General features: G+C 39.6%; 2 protein-coding genes across 4 annotated transcripts; both read left to right on the top strand.

The window, feature by feature from the left end:
- The first annotated feature begins 11,334 nt into the window (after positions 1 to 11,334).
- LOC124348642 (integrator complex subunit 6-like) lies at positions 11,335 to 15,881 on the top strand. Of its 2 annotated transcripts, none has more exons than XM_046798873.1 (13): positions 11,335 to 11,647; positions 11,977 to 12,054; positions 12,226 to 12,465; positions 12,563 to 12,875; positions 12,930 to 13,114; positions 13,181 to 13,333; positions 13,441 to 13,668; positions 13,735 to 13,984; positions 14,049 to 14,243; positions 14,309 to 14,445; positions 14,633 to 15,173; positions 15,249 to 15,419; positions 15,479 to 15,881. In XM_046798873.1, the coding sequence occupies exons 1-13, from the start codon at positions 11,531 to 11,533 to the stop codon at positions 15,646 to 15,648; spliced, it is 2,778 nt and encodes a 925-aa protein (XP_046654829.1). In that variant the 5' UTR covers positions 11,335 to 11,530; the 3' UTR covers positions 15,649 to 15,881. The 2 variants fall into 2 exon arrangements, with proteins under 2 accessions (XP_046654829.1, XP_046654830.1); XM_046798874.1 differs by lacking the exon at positions 11,335 to 11,647 and adding an exon at positions 11,677 to 11,888.
- A 1,126-nt stretch (positions 15,882 to 17,007) lies between these two features.
- Positions 17,008 to 21,001, top strand: LOC124348644 (fragile X mental retardation syndrome-related protein 1-like). 2 transcript variants are annotated; one of them, XM_046798878.1, is made up of 13 exons: positions 17,008 to 17,149; positions 17,470 to 17,522; positions 17,580 to 17,733; positions 17,839 to 18,002; positions 18,143 to 18,236; positions 18,301 to 18,443; positions 18,504 to 18,651; positions 18,718 to 18,999; positions 19,218 to 19,330; positions 19,402 to 19,643; positions 20,056 to 20,184; positions 20,264 to 20,359; positions 20,431 to 21,001. In XM_046798878.1, exons 1-13 carry the CDS (start codon positions 17,099 to 17,101, stop codon positions 20,670 to 20,672), a joined length of 1,911 nt encoding a protein of 636 aa, XP_046654834.1. In that variant the 5' UTR covers positions 17,008 to 17,098; the 3' UTR covers positions 20,673 to 21,001. The 2 variants fall into 2 exon arrangements, with proteins under 2 accessions (XP_046654834.1, XP_046654835.1); XM_046798879.1 differs by lacking the exon at positions 17,470 to 17,522 and having other exon boundaries at positions 17,047 to 17,149.
- The last annotated feature ends 411 nt before the right edge of the window (positions 21,002 to 21,412 follow it).

Raw genomic sequence — 21,412 nt, 5'->3', positions numbered from 1 at the left:
GGTCCCGCCTTTGGACAAGAATTCCTATCTGGGCAGGCAGTTGCAAATTCGATTGAGCCAGACCAGAATGTCCAGTTATATATGTCAGAAATTCAAAGATCAGTCAGAAATTTCCAGGTGCAATTTATGGAAAGCCTGGCCAGATGTGAACCATCAGTCGGTTAGGCGAAGTTTTTTTTTTCGAATATTGATTAGCGGTCAGCTCTCTAGTGTAACGAGCGTTTTGATACGTGAGTGTATGATACGAAAAGGGGAGAACGCCAGTGTGATGCTGGCTCTACGGAAGTGTCCGGTTTATCGCGTTAGTAATTGCATTTAACTTTTATCAAAATTAGAGATTGTGAGCCATGGTCGATATTTGATGAAAAGCTGACCAGCCGCCCTGGTTAGAGATTTCAGAAAATCAGAAATGTCAGAAATTAAATGGGCCAAATGGATGAAAGAAAATTGAAGCGGTGGATGGAAATGAATTCCACTGGGAATTAGCGAAAACATAACGGGTAGTGTCTGGTTTTTATGCGGCAGTTGTTCATTTCTCCCTGGCAAAGCTCTTTTCCGTCCAACGCTTCTAATGAATTGATTTTTAAGCCGTAGAGCACTATTTAGGACGACAGGAAAACGAAATAGCGACCGAAAGAAATCCGAAGCGGTGGAAAGCTTGATCGAAGGGGAGGCAAAGAAAACTGATGTTTCGGGTCCTTTTCGTTTCAAAACTTCGTTCTACGAGGAGTTCCTGGTAATGCTCCTTTCTGACCACCATTTCGCATGGATTTTTATCCCGTTTGAGCGCTTCTTGTTCGATTTGTGCCCGTGTAATTAAATATTACACAAAGCCTCTTGTACTTTCTCATCCGTGCCTCGATCACTGCTGTCTCGTAAGGTCACTCTTGCGAAACGGTGAAAGGCGCTGGATAATAATCAGCCCCGGTAACTCCCGCATATGCATGCTCTTCCCCTGCATGATAGAAATAAGACCATCGAATAAGGCTTAGGACATAAGAATAATCGTTATCCTTTTGGTTATCTCACAAGACTAATCATGCCTTTTTTCGATTCTGTATTTTCAGATTGATTAAAAATGGCGAGAAATAAAATGAGAGACCCAAGATATTCAAAGTCGAGAGCGGTTAAAAATTCAGCCAAGAAAGCCGCTGAAGCTTCTGCATTAAAAAGGAGGCAATTAAAAGAAGACATTGAACGAGATGCTGGAAATCAAGAGGCGTCCATTGATACTGATACCAGAAATCATGCTCAAAATAGTGAAGAGGAATTGGTTGCCATCAAGGAGCCGGTTGAGGAGCCTGGTCAGGAGCTGGCGCCTGAAAGGGAGCTGGTTCTTTATCAGGTGCCAGCTGATGAGGAGGAACGAATTGCCGAAGAAGAAAAATAGAGTGCCAACGAAAATCATTCGGGTAAAGCTAAGCCAACGTTCAGAATGCCAGAAGTGTCCGTCAGGTTGAACCGCCTGGCTTTTAATCGAAGGCAACAAATAAGAAAGCATAAGATGCTGATGTTAAATGTGGTTCGTCACCACCTAAAAAAAGAGGAATGACCCGGTCATCCGCCAAGGGATGAGGGTGCTCTTCTGACGGTCAAGATCCCGACGACGAAGTGACTCATCTCTTCGCTCAAAAAAAAACGGACTGACCAATGCAAAATTGAGACATCAGGTCCTCGCATTTCTAAAGGACATCTATCCCCCTAAAAAGTTCAATTCTGATGCGGTGAAGTTTAGAATGCAACGAAAGACCGATTCTAAATTAATCGCACACCATAAAGCCATCAACAAGAATATGAATGAATTGAAGTAATGGACTAATGTGGATGAAGATTACCAAGTGAATGATTATGAGAATACACATTATGACACCCCATCACGATCCATAAGGTCCTCTAGCACTACCTCCCTCCTGGTCCCCCGTGCCCGTCTTGCATCATACGGCGAAAGATCTTTCTCTTTTTTTGGTCCTACACTTTTCAACTCTCTCCCACCCACCATCACTACCTCTCCCACCCTCGGCTCCTTCAAAAAGAAACTAAAGACCCACCTCCTCTGTATCGCATTTTCCCAACGAAATTTTGTGTTCCAATAACCGATGACTGTAATAGCGTTATTTGTAGCATGCTTGCATGATAAGTGCGCTATATAAATAAATTTTACATACATACTTACATGCATTGGGATGGCAACCAGATTCTGGTTACGGCCTTGGAATCGTTCATCAAGCAACGACACGTGAGCGTTTTAAATTCATTTCAAAACACTTAGCTTGCGCTGAACATGGTGAATTAGACAAGGATAAACAGTTGAAGGTGCGGAAGGATCCGATTCAGAAGATCCAACCGTTGGTAGACGTATTCAATAAGCAATTTAGTGAGTGTCGCTGGCCTCCAGATAACAAAGTATAGACGAATGCATGGTGAAATTGAAAGGTCTATCCATGCTCCGGCAAACAATAAAGGGCAAACCCATAAAAGGGCCGCTTCAAAATTTGGAGTCGATACTGTAGTAGAGACTACGCCTATAAGTTTGAGAACTATCATGGGTCTCGAATTGGTAAACCACCCAAGGATTCCAATTTTACGATTGGTGAAGGAGTAGTTCTTGATCTTTGCGAGCCCTTAGCAAAGCAGGGACACGTAGTAGCCTTTGATCTCTTCTTTACGAGTATCGCCTTCTTGGACGAACTCGACAAAAGGGGGATCAATGCGGTTGGAACGATTCTTAAAACTAGGGAAGAGTGGGGCAAGCCATCATGGCTGTCAACGGATTGAACCTCCCGCAGGACGAATTTGTTCTTAAGTTCCGTTGTGAGCCAGGAACGGGAAGAAAGGGTCTTTTCATCTGGAAGGACACTAAAGCGTTTTGGGTCGCTTCCAACTTCCACGGCTCAGAGGTCGTCAAGGTGCTAAGGAAGCAGCGCGATGGTTCGTTCCGAAAAAAAGTCTTGTCCAAAAGCTATTGGCGATTACGTCGATAACATGGGCGGGGTAGACACGGCGAACCAGCTGCGTTCCTACTACAAGAGAGAACGCAAATCCAAAAAATGGTGGAACCTTTCTCTTCTATACTCCCTTATGGAAACATGGATGGTCAATAGCTAGATAACTTACTGCGATATGGTGGTGAGTTCAGACATTTTATTGATTGAGGGTCAAGCTTCAACAATTTTCTGTTCAATTTCTTTCCAGACAGTCAAGGACCGGAAAGGAAAAACCTTCCTGAAAGACAAAAGCTTTTTGAGTCTTTTCGAATTCAAGCGAAGCTTGACTCTTGCTCTTCTATTTTACGGGCTGAATTCAGACAAGTGCCGCAAAGAAGATGCAATAGAAGCAAGATTAATGGAGGTCATTCAACTTTCGGTGGAGCCCGGTGCCAAAAGAAGAAAATATAGACTGAGCGTGACAGATGGAATACGGTTCAGTCAGGTCGGAATCCATCATCCTATTTTCGTCGAGAAAAGGGTAAGATGCGAATGATGCCAAGCAAGGACCAAGAGAAGACCCAATGGTCATACGAAGGAATCTCGACCATTCTCTAAGTGCAACAAGTGCAAAATTTTTCTTTGCATATCGAAGAAAAGAAACTGCTTTCTGGAATTTCACGAAGAAGAGATACTCACTCAGAAAAAGGCTGTTGCTGACGCAGAACTTTACGCTGTCGATCCCGTAAAGGAAATCGCAGTCAAAACTGTGGAAAAGGATCCTTTGGAGTTTTATTCTTCATGACACTTAATGTAAGTGATGGTCTGTTTTTAGATGAAGAAAAGTGGCAAAAATAAACTTTTTTGTTGTATCAAATTGTTATTTTACTGATTTCGGGGATCTAATTGAGTGGTTACCGACGATTAGGCGAAAGCCCAAGACTTAGCAATTGATACCAACTGAAACAGGAACGATCAAAAGAAATGGATTTGAAGCCGCGGTTGGAGAGATCGAAGAAGCGAAAGAGGCGAAAGAATGAGGCGAAACGTTCTTAGTAGTCTCCACGGAAAGAAGCTGTTTGGAATAAGCGAAAATGAACGGTTCAGTAGTTTATTCCTTCGAGGAAAAGCTCCTTTCCTCCCGCCGCTTCCAATGGATTCATTTTGATTCGGTTTTTGGCCGAGAAAAATGAAAAAGATGAAAGGCGAAAAATTTCCGAAGTGTCGGATCATTTTTTTTTTTTTTCATATTTCGCGTTCTACTCGCTGCAACCCATAAGACTTTTGGTGCGAGCCGTCTGACGGGGCAAATTTTTTAAAGTAGCTGCTGTGTGTTACTGTTGGGACTTTTTTGTCCCAGCGGACGGCTGACACTTGGAAATTTGGCCATTTTTCGGTGATTGAAGTGCTGCTCGAGACATTCCTGACGGGGACAAAAAACAAAAATACACGAAAAGTACAGTAAAAATAGAAATTTTTTATTTCGTTTTAATTGATGGTTAGAGACGTCCTCAGCAATCTGTACATTTAATTTCAATCAAGCTCGGCCAACAAAATTTGGCGTCGATAAAGGGGTAATGCTCTCAAATGGAGTTCGGCTTTTCGATCAAAGGTGAAGCAGTCCTCAACGAATCACCACAGGCATACTTCGATGAGAAAATTGTCAACATTCGTGCAAACCTGGATGCCGAGAATGCCCCTTCAGCCGACTTGTCTTCATCTGCCCCGAAAACTTTCTTATCCGTGTTTGAGCCGGTTTTACCCACCGAGATTTGTGAAATTGTTGACGAATGTCCGGCCAAGTCTTCCTTTGCTGATCCCATTCCCACCAATATTCTGAAGAAAATTATTCATGTTCTTGCTAAACCTTTTGCTAGCCTTATCAATCTTTCATTTTGTTTCTGTCCTTTCATTTTTGTCTAAACTTTTTGAGCGAGTTGTGCTCAGAAAGTTAACATCTCATATGTTATCGTTCGACTTGATGGTGACAGTTCAATCAGCATATCGGGCTTACCACTCGACAGAGATGGTTCTACTGCTAGTTATGAACGATCTTCTGCTTTGACGAAGGGGATGGTGCAGCATTAGTGCTTTTGGATTTTCGTTCGACACCATCGACCATTCTGTGCTACTGAGCTGCTTAGAGTACCGTTTTGGGCTCAAGGGTGTCGTTCTTGACTGGTTTCGCTCTTCCCTCTCTAATCGGAGGCAGTCAGTCCGCATCAGTGAGGAGTCTTCAACACCATCGCCTTTACTATTAGGCGTCCCACAAGGATCAATTCTTGGTTCAGTTTTATTCACTATGTATCTCAGCCCACTTTACGACATTGTCTCCCTGTTTGAGGTGCTGCACCATTACTTTGCGGATGACACCCTACTTTACAAAAGATTTCGTATCTTGGCCGACGGTTCCGCTCAGTGTTCCGCTTTTTCCTGCCTGTCTGACTGTGTTAAGTCCAAGATAGGAATTCTTGTCCCAAGGCGGGGCCAAAGCCGTGCGGATGGTGCGGTCGGCACAGGGGAATCTCTAAGATGTCCCATTGCGAGCCCTTATTTGAACACGTTACTCATTTTCATCTTGTCGGATACATCATTTTTTACTCTCTCTCTTAGAAGTCTTTGATGCGTCCCGTTTTTATATTTTGGCTCCTTCTCGACAATTAGAAAATTTCGGAGAAACTGCCTTTGTCTTTTCGCGGCAAAGCTTGATTCTAAAATTTTACAATTATCTTTATCTTCAAAAATGCGAATAAGAATTCGTGGCACATCTGTATAGTGTTGGCTTCTCACCTCGTCGATCCGGGTTCGATCCCCGGTTCAGGTTACATATTTATTCAGATATGCCGTTCGTATCCAGTCGATTCATAGTTTTACCGGTAACCCATTTCATACTTTGACAAATAGACTTGTCGTCCGGATATCCGGATCAGCGTTCGTGAAAAAATGTCGGCAAAACAAACACTCATAAGAAAAAGAAGAGTAAAGAAAAAACGAACGAAATTCAGAGTCCAGAAAAAGATTTATTATTAATAACTTCTTGATTTCCTTTTTCCGTCCCAAGTACGTCTAAAGTCCATCCCATGGGACGGGATAGGGACCGCTATCGGATCTCGGCGAAACGGACATTGCCTAGACGTAAAAGACGTCCAAGGAATGTAAACTTGGGAATCTGCTACGTTCCAAGTACATCTCAGACGTCTCACAGTGACGTGTTTGAGACGTCTTTGGGACTGCAGTGTGCTATCTGGGGAAACTCATGGATGATGACAAGCAAACTCCTGCGGAACGCCGGTAAGATGGACGTACTCATTGCTTCCTCAGCCCGCTCCAGAAAATCCAAAACCGGTACCGTCGCCCCTGGACATCTGTGACGAGCCAATCACTCCTTCTCCGTTTGTGAAAAACTTGGGCGTGATTGTTGACTCCCATTTGAACATGGAGCGCTAGGTGAACACTGCTGGCCGAAATGCGTACTATCATATTCGTCGCATTTCGCGCATTCGAAAATTTCTGGACGCAGCCGCCTGTAGCCAGCTTGTTTGTGCCCTCGTCATCCCCCATCTTGACCACGGAAACCTCCTGCTCTATTGCCTTCCGGATTACCTACTTGACAAACTACAACTTGTGCAGAATGCAGCTGTCCGTCTGGTAACTCAGACTAGGTAGCGTGAGCACATTACGAGCAAGCGGAAAAGTCTTCATTGGCTAAATCCGAAAAGCGATTTTTTTGTTTTAAGCCACCTATCCATATATCGGGAAACTGTGTTGGTCTTTTGACTTAAATTTAGGGGGCTAGGAACAAAGCGAAAGGTGGGAAGAAAGTAATGTCTGGAATAGCATTAGGCTCGTTGTCAATTTTTGGACAAGTGACGAGAAAACCTAAAGCTGCCGAAATCTTGCATATAAAGCGGGAAGAATTCGTTGTTCATTTTTTCGCGCTATGACAATTCCAGACAGCCTGTCTGATTTTGTTCATATTTTTGGGGGGGATGGGTTTGGAGATATGGACAAGGGCTAATTGAGCCTATAACTCCTTTTTTCATTCTTCCCAGTTCCCACCATTCGCTTTGTTCCTTGCCTCCTAAATTTAGGTCTAAAGCCAAACAGTTTCCCGAAATATATGGCTCAAAACAAAAAAATTGCCGTTCGGATTTTTTTGTAGGATGCTGTACAAAATTGCTGTCTTGGCCTATCAGTGTGTCAATGGTACTGCCCCATCGTATCTATGTAAACTTGTACCCCCAAGGCCTGGTAATCGTCGCCTCAGGAATTATAGTGAGATCTCACGTGATTTGGAGGTTCCGGTGACGCTACCGGGGGTGTATGGGTCTCGTAGTTTCACTTCAGCGCCCCGGATTTGGAACAGCCTCCCCATCGATCTAGAAATGTCTCCCTCCATCGAGAACTTCCGAGCCGGACTGAAGACCCATCTATTTAAACTTGCCTACCCCGACTGATGATTGTAATCCCTGCCTCTGAAGCGCTTTTGAGCATAACTAATTGGAAAAAGCGCTTTATAAATACAAACTATTATTTTATTATTATTAGGCACCTTGCACCCTTAGGGTGTCCCATTTTTATCGAATTTTTTATTTTTGTTTAGGGGAACGAAATCAGGGTGTGTTATGACCCTAAAAAGAGCTGATATTTTTTCTAACAAAATTAATTTGGAGTTGCCCCGGATCCAAAAACATTCGGGGCTTTGTACACTACAGAATATTTTGGGATAAAAAATTTAAATAAGAAAACTTAAGGGTGCCCCTCATAGGCGTAGACACAGTGGGGGCGGTGGGAGCGACCGCCCCCACCGGGAAATCCTCCAAAAATAGAATTTTTTTAATCAAATTAAAATATAATTACGCTTTTTCGCCTTTAAAACATTTTGTTTTACTATTTGGCTGAAAACTATTAAAGTAGACGTGTTGGCTATAACAAATTGAAACTGGCAACCCTGGGACACCTATTGTTAATTTATTTACTTCTATTTTGTTCTTTCAAATTTCTATAGTTGATTCTTGCTTGTTATGTTAGCACAATGCACGTGAAAACTGCGTTGTATTTCAGTAAATTTGAGGCTTTATGTTGCTGGCCAGGCCAGCCATAGTGTTTGCGGTTTACTATTATTACGTCTTACGTGTAAGTGAGTAGCCATAGTGAATTAGTGACCGACCAGAAATTGTAATATTAAAATTATTTTGTAAGTTTTAATGGTGAAATTGATAAATTCGTTATCCGATAAAAAAACAGTTCTAATTTTCAATCACTACCAAGCAACTGTTACCGTATCCTCGACCCGTGTAGTAACAGTGAAAAAGTTGACGTTCACGACGATTTTAATGAACCGTACCATCTGTGTTAACAGACCAAGGTTTTTTTACTCGTAACATTCTTATTTTTATTCTAAGCTCTTACAATTCATTGGTAAGAGTTACTTTCAGATAGTCTGAGTGATGTAATACATCCTAATGAATCAATGCGCCATGCGCTTCTTGTTTCAATACAGTTTCACTTTCACCAGTTTGAAAGTTCGAATTTTTTTATAGCCTACGGGCAAATTTTTGGGGCCCTGAAGGGGGATGGTAAATTTTGGTTTGGCCCCCACCCCACCCGGGATTTAGAGAACTCTACGCCTATGGTGCCCCTGGGGTAAAATATGATTTTATTATAATCGTATACGCTTTTTCACAGATAGAGATTATTATATTTTGCCCAAGTCTTGTTTTCTTCCATTCAAGTTGATTTCTTGACGATGTTTTTCGATAACTTGAAGAAGATATTGTTGTTGCTCTTCATTATATACGTAAAGTATAAAAAGAATAAAAAGACAAAGACAGCAAAATTTGCCCTCTCTGAACAAGTAGTTGCTATGCCTACCACTAGAGAGACCGATCATTCGGGGAAAATTTATGCCCCACTTTGATTTTTATTCTTTTAATACCCTTAAACTTTAACAAAATAACAAATTATAGCACTATAAATGTAGATTAACTTATTCTCCATCTTTTGCTAAAAACTAGAAGGGCGTAAGTCTAGCGGCTATTTTTTATGATTTTTTAAAAACAGGGCCCTTTTTGTGCAGCGCCATAAGAAATGCACGAACTGCCCCAACTTTCTGCATGAAACAATCCTATTTTAAACATTTTTCCTTGTTTTTTCTATATTTTTAAAGCGAAATAGATGAAATGCCTAGATTCTGTAAGAAATGCGAGTTTTTTTACATTTTTTAAACAAAATCTGAATTTGTTTTCTTTGGCAAGGACTTTGAAAAAAACGTGTTCAAATACAGTACCTACCGAAAGTTTTTGGAAGCCCGAGAGGACCTTATGCAAAAACGATGTATTTGCAGTCCTCTAAGTACTACAGTTTTTGACCAAATTCTTTCAAATTTGGTATGTACATAGGTAATGGTAGTGAAAACCCCTCTGATTTTTTTCAGATTTTTGTTTTCATTTTCCGAAGTACTTTTAGCCGGTTCTAAAAGTCTTTGGAATGCCTAGAGGACCTTATGCAAATTAGGCCACTTTGGCCTTTTTTTGCAGTTGAACGGCTAGGGCTAGGGAAACGCGACTTTTTTACAAAAATAAACCTGCGTTAGCTTTATATCAGGTCTGATTTTCAATTTTTTTTATTGATATTATCTAAGGTGAATTTGAAGTTGAAAAACGAAAAAGTAGAATTCCCCTTTTTTCCGCACCCACCCCTTTGTTTTTTCGTTGGCGCGAGAGAGGGTCCTCTCGGGCTTCCAAAGACTTTCGGTAGGTACTGTATGTTTCTGGAAAAATCCGCAAGGTGTCACTAGCGCATATAAGGGAGACTACTCGGACGAAGCCTTATGGAGAATTCCTACAGCGTCGCTTCGCCATAATCTCTATCACTCTGTCGATAGCATAGCCTTCTACAGTTACGGCCACGGAGCACAGATTCACCCTGGGTGCAGAGCTATATAGAATACTGGTAGTGCCACTGCCATGTTAACTCCTCCTCTCGGAAATTTTCTCTGGGGCTGAAGCCAACTTTACGAATCGATATTGAAAATCGGAGCTTAAATATCGATCTCGCTCCTTGCCACTCCTCCACTTTTCCCTCCATTTCTATTACCATGCCTTTACCCTACTTTCCCACACACCCGCCGTGGCGCTTATAGCTAAGGAGCAGGGCAGGCAAGCAGGCTTCACTTCCAGAGAAAAAAGCAATGGAAGGGCTCGCCATATGAGTGGCGGTACCAGTATTCTATAGCTCTGCTGGGTTTCAATTTTGGTCAAGCCACCCACCCACCCTCAGCTGCCTATACCTAGGCCACATGCGTTGCCATTTTACGAAAGTCACATTTTTAACAAGCCGTCTACTACTCAAAGAGATCGTTTGGGGGGTTTTCGATTTTGCGGAAACCATCGCTGGGGGTCCTAAAAATAAAAAAATATATGTGTTTTATGCGAAATTTTTCGCTTAGACGATTGATAAAAATCGCAATCGCTTAACTTCTTTAGTTTAGGAGATATTTGAAAAAAAACTGAGAGGTTTTTTTTTTTGGTTCTTGTGCAGCAGTTTTCTCGTCAACTGCTGCACCTAGAAAAAATCTAATTGGTTTAAAATGATGGGATAGCCCGTCTCCTCAAACCATTTTAATAATTTTTAAATACTCCGCTTAGAAGCCGAGATACTAATGATTGAAATTTTTGAAAAAGTTTCCCAAAATTTCTCGTTTTTTGGCCATGCCGGGCTTCATCCTATAAGCCACCTAGCGCTCGCGAAAACAACATTTCCCCCTCTTTGCCTTGGGGTGGTCTCCCTCATAGCGTCAGTCTACACCTATCAATAAGGGGGGGGGGAGGGTGGTCACCCCAACAGACCCTAAAGGCAATGAGGAGAAAATTCTATTTTCGCGAGCGCTTATTTTAAACCTTGATAGTGAAGCCCCCATTTCCCAAATCCTGTTTACAAATTTATGTATACGATTACATAGACCGAATTTGGCCTGGTTTAATAACTTAAAAAGTAAATAGAAATAGTGATCATTTAAAAAATTTGTAATTGTAATATTTTGTAAGTTGTTCTAGGTTTAGATGATAAAATGACTACTTCATTCGGATTGGTGCCGAATCGGTAAAAAGACGGTGCCGAATTGTCAATAGATAGTGCCGAAATTTTTTTTTTACAAGTCAGTGCCGAATCGTCTGGACACCGTAGACGGCTTGTTAAATTCCTGTTTTCCGCAAAATCATACATAAATGGTCAAGGTTAATTATAACGTGGTGGCCATGGCTGAAAATAAATGAAAAATTAAAATTTTAATTTGGACTTTTTCCGCGTTGCCAGGTCTGAAATATCCAGCTTTTCGCAATCGCAATATTCCTCATGGAGAACTGGCAGCTTGGCTCTGCGCTTTGCCTCTGCCTTAGCCCCTAGCCCTTGCTCGTTTTTCTTGACGACTGAAAGCTCAGTCTTAGTAGATCGGTGTTTGTGTTTGGTTGTAAGTTGTTTGAAAAAAGTCTGATATGTTTGAGGCGGATATTGCTTCTAGGCATTAAAGCCATTTAAAAAGAAAAGAAGATTTCAGCATAAATATAAAAGATTAACTCGTCTTCGTAAATTCAAAAGCTTGAAAAATGACAATAATCGTCTTCCTTGTTGATACATCGGCTTCTATGAATCAACGTGCCTATCTAGGAGGGCGTCCTTCACTGCTGGACGTGGCGAAGGGTGCTGTTGAGACTTTCGTAAAAGTAAATAGTGTGCTTGTTGATTGTATCACTAGTTTTAAAAGTTGATTGGTGTGAAAAGTTTTGGTCAACATCTTTGGGTTAATATTACCTACAGTGTTCATGACTGTGACAAACGGAAAATAGTTCAAATTATTATTAAATCACATTGCATCTAAGTAACAAAACTACATGTTTTATCATTCATCCCAAATCTTTAATCAAATGTCCACAAATGCAATGCACAAGTGTTCATTTATCCATGGTAGTTAGTTGGTATTATTGAAGTGAAATACTTTCAGTAACTTATTCTTAAGCAGGAAGTTTACTAAACTACTTTTTTTTCCTCAAAGATCAGGCAAAGGTCTCCAGAAAGTCGTGGTGATAGGTACATGCTTCTCACTTTTGAAGAACCTCCTTTCAATATTAAGGTAAATACATTTTCAAGTTTATCCTTTAAACAAATTAGTTGATTATTGCTTGACAAAATTTAATGTCGTCTAAATGTAATTTTTATTAAACCTGTAATCTTGTTGCTTTAATTCAAAGTTTCTTTTGATTTTGATTTGTTTACATTCAAATATCTGCAATTTGGTTCTCAGGCTGGCTGGAAGGAAAATTTGGGAACATTTATGAATGAATTGAAGAATCTTCAAGCAACTGGACTATCAACACTGGGGGTTGCACTAAAAAGTGCATTTGACCTTTTAAATGTCAATCGAATGCAAACAGGCATTGACATGTATGGTCAAGGAAGGCATCCTTTTTTTCTAGAGCCTGCTGTTATAGTAGCAATAACTGATGGTGGAAAGCTAGCCTACAATGGAGGAATCCACGAAGAGGTTTGTAATAGTTTTTTTTTCTATTTACATCTAATTCTAATATTCAAACTTTAGGCCTCTGTGATTTACACTATTTTTTTATTTCTGCCTTGCACAGTTGAATTTGCCAATGAACAACAACATTCCTGGTGCTGAATTGACACGTGAGCCGTTTCGTTGGGACCAGCGACTGTTTAGCTTAGTGTTAAGACTTACTGGAACTCCTCCTCTTGAAAGAGATCCTATGGGATTGGTGCCTAGTGATGGTTCTCCTATTGATACAATGTGTGAAGTGACAGGAGGACGTTCGTATGCCATAACCTCGCATCGTATGCTAATGCAGTGTGTTGATAGCTTGGTTCAAAAGATTCAAAGTGGCGTAGTTATATATTTCGAAAAAATTGGACCCGATCCTCCACTTTTAGCAGAAGGTTTAATATTTTTATAATTTTCCCATACATTTTGTAATAAGTTTTGTTATACAGGAAAAGGAGATTGTTCAAGTAGTGAAGTTTTGCTTGATGACGATAGTAAAGCCGTGTTTGCAGGATCATCCTGGCAGGTTTGTAGAAGAATGATATATGTCCCACGTTCAGCTCAAAAAGGTTTTGCTGTTGGATTTTGGCCTATTCCCGAGGCCTTTTGGCCAGATGTGAATGCTCCCTCACTGGTTTGTAAACATTTTTTTTTTTTTTCAGTTTTGTATTTAATTATTTTTCATGTTACTCCACGACAGTCTCCTCGAACTGCTCATCCCGTTGTCCAGTTTACATGCACTAATCAAGAACCTATGATAATTGAAAATCTTCCGTTCGACAAGTATGAAGTGGAACCTTGTCCATTAACTCAATACATTCTATCAAGAAAGCAGGCGTCCACGTGTTGGCAGGTGTGACTCTTTGACTTTGTTTTATAGGCTAAAGATGCACTATTCGCACATGTATAACTATGTTCAATATCTTTACAAGCAAAAATTCTCTCTTTTCCATTACTTAGGTATTTGTTCCCAACAGCTACAGGAGTTCTGAGTCTGGACATCCATTTGGATATCTTAAAGCAAGCACAAATCTTCAATCGGTGAATCTTTTTGTGATGCCTTATAATTATCCTGCATTACTCCCACTTTTGGACGAACTTTTCCGAGTGCATCGTTTGAGACCAACAGCTGAATGGCGAGGGCATTTCGCAAACTACCTGCGAACTATGCCACCTTATTATGCCGCAGTAAGATGAAAATTTTAAAAAATTCCATGTGTAAATTTATTTCATGTTTTATTTCTTATCTCACAGCCACTGCGACGTGCTTTGACCAGGATGGGTGCCCCTAATTTAGCCTCTACATTGATACCTGAATCATTGGACAATAATCTGAGTTATAGCATAGTTAATTATTTGAAAAGGTTGAAACATCAGGCTAAGGTTGAATTTGACAGAGTTTGTTCCGAAGTTGGAAGAACTCGGCAGGTCGTTGTTGATTCTATTAAGGTCATTCCAAGATCTGCGTTTCGTAAAGACTTTATTACCAATCCCAACCTTATTGGTAAGGTCTAGTATATTTAATTTTTTTTTTTTTTAATGCATTAATTTTGTTCTTTCTATCGTAGACAAATTTCTGAATTTACGTGAGCAGATGAATGAATTTCCTGGTTTTGCTTTAGCTTTGAAAGAACGAGAAATGCGAGCTCAAAATCTTCGTAATCCTTTTGATATTCCTCGATCCACGCTTCTGGATCAAGTTGCCAGAATGAGGGCGAACTTTTTGCAACCTTCTCTAGCTCACACAAAATTGCAAGACGAAGGTAGTTACAAATTAATTAATTTGTTGTTTCTCACGATGAAATGTTTTTGTTAAAATTTCCTATAGATGATGTACACAGTATGCCTGTTGGTCAGATGGGAAATTATCAGGAATATTTGAAGCGAATAGCCCCTCCTTTGAGAGAGATAGAATCGACACCAGTTAGACAACATATGTTTGGAAACCCCTTCAAAATTGACAAGGTTTGTGTGAAATGAATTATCATAGCAATTTTCGTAAATTTGATGAATTAGTTGCGGTTTGCTCTAGTTACGTACCCCATTGGTTTGTTTATGCTACTCGCAATAATTCTTGTTAAATATGTTTATGCATTTTATATTTAGATGATCTCTTATAGTTTTGTTTTTGTTTTTTATTGTTATTTTGTAGCGGATGATGGTGGATGAAGCTGATATTGACCTAGTTGGTGGCAGTTCTGCACAAAGTGGTGGACGAGGAGCCAAGCGTCCTTCTGAATCTCCTAATCCGATTCCTTTTAGGCCGTCCAAACGGAAAGCTGGTCCATTGCCTCGTGATTTGTATATTCGACGACCGTTCTCACCGTTGTCTTCGGCGTCTCCTTCACCGCCGCCTTCTCCTATTCCAATGTTGCTTGGAGACATGGAAATCAGACCTGATAGTCCTTTGCCTAGTGTTAATTCTCCTGTATTCTCTTCGCCAACGATTGGGCATGTAGACAGCGAAGATGAATCTGATTCACTAGTCATAGCTGATTATAGTATTGATCCACCGGCTGAGACATCTCTTCTAAATGGAACTTCAAAGTGCACGCTTATGGAAGATCCTCCAATTGATAATCCGATAGTTACGCCTTTTCCACTCCAAACTTTGACTGAAAATGGTACAATAGGGAGTCCTGACACTCTTGCTTCTACCATGACCAATCATCTTGTTAATGGTGATATTAAAGGTAATTGCCTCTATCTTGGTGTTTTAAAAGAAATCTTTGAGTTAAATATTCACTTTTAAAACAAATATTCCTTAGACGTATACGGAAACCACGAGAATAGCAGTTACAGTTTTCTTAATTGCACCGGCGTTGGCGACAAACTGTCTCTTAATGGAAATTTACGACGCTCCGAAATTCAAGAAATACAACAACATAATCTTCAAGTCAAATCTGCTGCATGTCGAGCAATTAAACGACCTGGCAGGAGTGAGTTGTAATCAGTCTTATTCAATCTTGGCAAATATTTGACAAATTTTATATTGCAGATTTTAGTGGCGTTTTCAATGAACTTTCCCGTCTTAAAGGGTCGTTGGACTTACGCAAATCTGTAGTCATGGATGTTATCAGCGAATGTCTCAGATTTAAGCGTCGTATTTTGGCTGATCTTGTTAGGCAATTTCTTAACAGCCTTGGAAGAGACCCAGAAGTTTTATAATGTGTAATTTTTTGTGAAACTATTGCTCTCAAGATGTAGGCTTGAAATTCAAAACAGAATCATTAAGCTGTTAAAACAAAAATGATGTGCCCAGTTTTAGTATTTATTTCATTTATCTTCCATGAACAAGTTGATATTGTGATGTACTTGTAAGCATGTAAGCACACCAATGAGTGATACTGGAGCGTTCCTTCGTGTGATTTAAAAAAAAAAATTTAAGTAAAATTTGGTAATCAGATAATTATTTTTTGGTGAATTTGTAACATTAATTAGTTTAACCTAATCATGTATTAAATTGATTTATCGTTTAAACTGATGCAGTAGGGCAGACAAAGTGCTGTTAAAATTTGGCATCGGGTTCGGGTTACGGATGCTACTTTTGTTGGTACCGTGGATTAAGTAACAATAAAAAGGTCTAGAGGTGCATATTCTCATATGCATCGGAGAATTGTTCCGAAGCTTCCAAAAACTGCGGTAATTTTCCTGAGTTGGATAGTTCTTTTTTTTTCAATGGTCTCGACTCGAATTGGCCAAATCACGATTCAGTTTAACTCAATTTGAATCTTTTATGAATATTCGGTTTTGGGTATCCATTTCGATTCACGCTGAATTTTTACATCAAAAGATTACAGCAAATAAATCTACTTTTTGTTTTTGTTAAGTATAATCGAAATTGGCGTGATAAAATACTTTTGGAAAGAAGCAAACTATCAGCTTCAGCTGTCGTGACCGTTAGTTGTGTGCCTATATCATTCAAGTATAGCGGTAACACTTTCTTTTTCTGCTATTTAACTTCTTTTTTTTTTAATTGAGACGAATTGAGGTTGGGATTTTTATTCTAATAAATTGTTTTCCATTAGAATGTTTTCTTTTTTTCCATTAGAATCAGCTCGAATGCGATTATTCACATATTTTTACATCCATTATGGTTTTGACTTGAAATGATAAATTCCGAGTCCTCGGGATAGCATAAGATTTCTTAAAATTTACACAGAAACTTAAGGAATTTTCTTAAGAAATGCAAACCACCGGTAATTTTTGAAACATTATTCTAGGCTCAATAGAGAGCAAGAAGTTGATAGACGATCTTTCGTAAAAGTTGATAGGTAACCATCAACATCTTATTAATCCCAATTCCCAACTGTGAAGTGTTAACCTGATTTTATGTCAAAACAAATAGGGATCGCTTTCGTTTTAGCAACATTCCATAAAATTGGAATTGTATTTTACATTATCTAATGAAATATAGTTTTAGTCTGTATTCTAATTTTTTTTAAGATGCAGTAGTTTAACGAAAGCGACACGTGACGAAAACTGACGATTGGCAATAGAAAACCAACTCTGAGAAAACGTTGATCATTAGAATAAATCTGGCAAGGGGAAACGAGTCATAGGCATTGCAATTTGGAATTGAGCAATTTGGCAACGGTGTTCGAGCTCCCCGAGGAAAATGGAGGATCTTGCCGTTGAAGTCCGGGGTGAAAATGGGGCTTGGTATAAGGTGAATAATAAAATACATATTTATTAATTTCTGTAGCAATGTCAATTCTGTATAAATTTGAATTATTTCTTCTGGATTCATCATGTATAACGATAATATTGTTTATAGTCTTTTAAGTCCGAAAATGTTAGGCTGGAATCGGTAGCGAATGAACCGGCCCTGCCCTTTTTGATAATATGGCTTGGCTTGTAAATTTTGTTAAGGATTTACCGACTGTTTTGATGCAAATCTCTACGTCCTTTTTTATAAATTTTCATAGCTGTGTTTAGTTTGTCTTATTTTGTGTTATAACTATTTGAATTTTATGCCATCTTCTACAGGCATTTGTCACTGATGTTCATGAAGATGAGATTTCTGTTGCATTTGAGAATGAGTATGTATATTAAATAAGTTAGAATTTACCAAACTAATAATTACCCTTTTTTATTAGTTGGCAGCCAGAAACAAAGTTTCTATTTTCAAGGTCCCGCTTACCTCTCAAGGACAGCAAAGGTCCATTTACATTTGTAGAAAACCAAGAAATTGAAGTTTACTCAAAAGCAAATGAACAGGAAGCATTTGGTTGGTGGAAAGCTGTTATTAAGGTAATTTTCTTGATTAATTCATTTTTAAAGGAAACAAGAAAATATTTCTGAAAGATGATCTAGAATTAATACATTGAAATTCATTGGTATTTATTTTATTCTTAGATGATCAGAGGAGAGTTTTATGTCGTGGAATATGTTGGCTGGGAGATGTCATATTCGGAAATAGTACCTGGTGAGAGAATTCGTCCATCAAACACCAATTCACCTTTAACAAAAGCCAACTTTTTCAAATTTGAAATTGAGGTGCCTGAAGAACTACGGGAATAGTGAGTTTTACTTACACTTGTTAACTTAACAAAACCCAAAACAGTATTAATTATTCAAATGAAATGAGAAAAACAATATTCATTTGGTGTATACCAAAAAAACCTAAACCAAATTGTAATTGCACCACTATCTGTTTCAGTGCTAAGAGGGATGGAGTACACAAGGAATTTCAAAAAGCGATTGAAGCAGCCGTCTGTCGATATGTACCCGATAAAGGAATGCTTAGTGTTATGGTAAGTTTTGTTTTTCTTTATTTATTGATCTGGTATTAATGTATTAATGTTTTTGATTGTTCAGTCACGGCACGAATCCAGTCGAAAGCGAGCTGGTCTGTTGCAGGATATGCATTTTCGTAACCTGACGCAAAAAGTGGTGCTGCTCAAAAGAACTGAAGAAGCTGCTAAACAGCTCGAATGTACAAGAACACATTCTAGCGGAGGGTGAGTGAATAGCGTCAACAGTTTTTTGCATTTCTTACTTAAGTTATCTTATTTCTGAAGCTTTACGGAGGAGTTCACGGTGAGGGAGGATTTGATGGGATTGGCTATTGGAGCGCATGGAGCCAACATTCAACAAGCTCGAAAGATTGATGGGATAACCAACATTGAGCTATTGGAGAATTCCTGTACCTTTCGTATACACGGAGAAGTATTTCATTTACCGCCTTATTTTATTTCATGTGGTTTTGTTGTAATTGGTGGTTTCGAATTTCAGATTGAAGATTCAGTAAGAAAAGCTCGTGGAATGCTGGAATATGGCGAAGAATCCATTCAGGTGCCTCGGTTTTTGGTCGGAAAAGTCATAGGAAAGAACGGGCGTGTCATTCAAGAGATTGTCGACAAGAGTAATGTTGTCCGGGTTAAAATTGAAGGAGACAACGAACCTAATCCGACTCATCCTCGCGAAGATGGATTGGTTCCATTTGTGTTCGTGGGCACAGTGGACTCCATAGCCAATGCCAAAGTCCTTCTCGAGTATCATCTAGCACATTTGAAAGTACGAAATTTTAGTCTAGTTCCTCCTAGTATCACCATTTGTAGCCTCTCTTTGCAACGTTTTTGTTTCTATTCATTCAGCATGGTTGATTCCAAATCAGTATTAATTATACTTGACATGGTTACTTTCTGTAGCAGTAGACAATCATACATTGAGTTGTCATCCCCCTAAAGATTTTTAAGCTGCTGTATTAATTACTCTTTTTTGACTGTTTCCAGGAAGTGGAACAATTACGCATGGAGAAATTGGAGATCGATCAGCAACTTCGCTCTATTCACAATAGCAACCTAACATCTGCCCCTACCTTCCCACCTCCACGACGCATTGATAGGTATTTTGGCTGTTTGTATGTTTGTTTTATTTTAAATTTCTTGGCTTTACTCCAATTAAATTTATTTTTAGGGGGTATAGTGCTGAACCAGATAATGGAGGAAATCGTGACCGAGGAAACATGACACGTGGTCGGGGTCGAGGTGGAGGGAGAGGAGCACCTGTCAGCAGTGGTCGTTTTGTGGAAAGATTTAATGTGGAAAGAAGTGGGATTGCATCATCGGTGAGGGGTCGAGGAGTAACTCGTGGTCGAGGAGAACGGGCTGATCGTCTGGAACGAAATGAGCACGTTGAACGAGGAGATCGCGACAGCGGTGAGTCTTTACACACGTGTGTATTTTCATGACTGAATTGAGGAGAATGTTATGTCCATTGATTAACACAGTATCCGTCCTTCCCCATAAGGGGATGATATGATGTGTGCTTTTCGTACACTTTTCCAATATCTATGACCTACAGTAGTTTTGCGATTCCCTGGAGGATGGGAAAACATTTGGGCAGATGTTGTCATGTCTTCTAGTAATTTGTTGTGATTCGTAGACTAGGGGATGTGTTGAAAATGCTATGACTAATGGAAAAGTGGTTAAAAGTTGTTTCTTGTGCGAAGTTAAAAGGGGAAATGAAAGCATTTTGTTCTAGTTCAAACCTGAACTGCTTGTCTTTTTTTCTTTTATGTGACTGCATTTTTCGGTGTTCTTGGTCTAATTTCCACGTGATCGTTTTCAGGTTTTCGAGGTAGATCAAGAGGATTCCGACGTGGTTTTGGAGATCGCATGATGGATTCTGAACGGCGTGGTGAAGAGGAATCGGCGCCAGATAGTCAAGATCTTTCGAGTGCTGCTAGTCTAGACAGGGGTAATGAGCTGACGATATGATTTTCGTTTTCTTCTTGTATGCATTGGTCTTTCAGTAACTATCATTTTTCATATTTTAGATTCCGGCTCAAGCAATGAAGAATCAGGACCGGGCCGCCGTCAACGTCGTCGTAGACCACGCAAAGTTGACTCGGAAACAAACGGACGGCCCAACAGTAATATAAATTAATCAAATCTAATTAATCAAATAATAATCTTAGTATCTTTTGCTGGGTTCTTACTTCAGTTGTGATGGACAACTCATCTGGTGGGTCTCGTTTGCATTCGGCCTTGTCTAGTAAAGAAGGGACACCTGCCGAATCTACTGCTAAAAATATTACACATGCTGGATCTTCACATTCTGCTGCGGCCTCTGGACCTCCTCATTCGCGTGATCAACGCAATAGATACGACAAACCGAGCGGTAGTCGCAAGCAGATTGTCGATACGAAGGCTCACGAAGAACCTATTAATGGAACCACAGCTTGAAACTTTCGGGAGAAATCTAGAGAAAAAAATGAAATCGATTGTACGTGAAAGGTGGCTGTTAAAAGAAGTTGCGTCGATTGTTTGAGAAAACAGGAAAGGTTGTTTATTTGCCCTGGAACAAAGTAAAGAAACCCAGAAACGTTCGATGTCAAACAACACAAGTGGGGTTGACAGTATATCTCACGAAAAAAAAAGTAAAAAACACTTTGAGATCGTAACGGTTCTAAAAATGATTCATCGATAAATCTTTACCTCTTTTCATAATTACCCTTCGCACCACCACCGAAATGTGTCCCCATCCACTTGAATACACTATGCTGTGTACTGGATAACTGACTCTAGGTGTGATAAAAAAAAAATATTTACTACTATTGCAAACCAGATTTTCTTACTTACAAAACCAGGATGACTAAAAAAAAAAAAAAAAAATATCGGTTTCTTTCCTCAATAATAGTCCTTTGTTTTCTTTTGCTTTCCTTCTTGATTTTTGAGTATCTAAGCCATGACTCGTAAAGGAAGAACGAAATAGATGCCATGTGTCCGGATGGTCACGAAACAATTTTGAATGCATCTATCGTACATTGGTAATAATTTTTTGTTGCATATGTTTATCTTAAGGCCCAACCAAGTTCAGTGAGTTAGCTTTTGAATGCGTCTTAGTTTTTTGCTCCATTTACTTAATTCTTTAAATTTAATACTCTTAATGATCAACATCGCTTTTTGCCTTGCGCTCGCGAGAA

The sequence above is a fragment of the Daphnia pulicaria genome, chromosome 7 (genome assembly GCF_021234035.1).
Source record: "Daphnia pulicaria isolate SC F1-1A chromosome 7, SC_F0-13Bv2, whole genome shotgun sequence".
Lineage (NCBI taxonomy): Eukaryota > Metazoa > Arthropoda > Branchiopoda > Diplostraca > Daphniidae > Daphnia > Daphnia pulicaria.
This window is presented reverse-complemented; position numbering and strand designations above follow the sequence as displayed.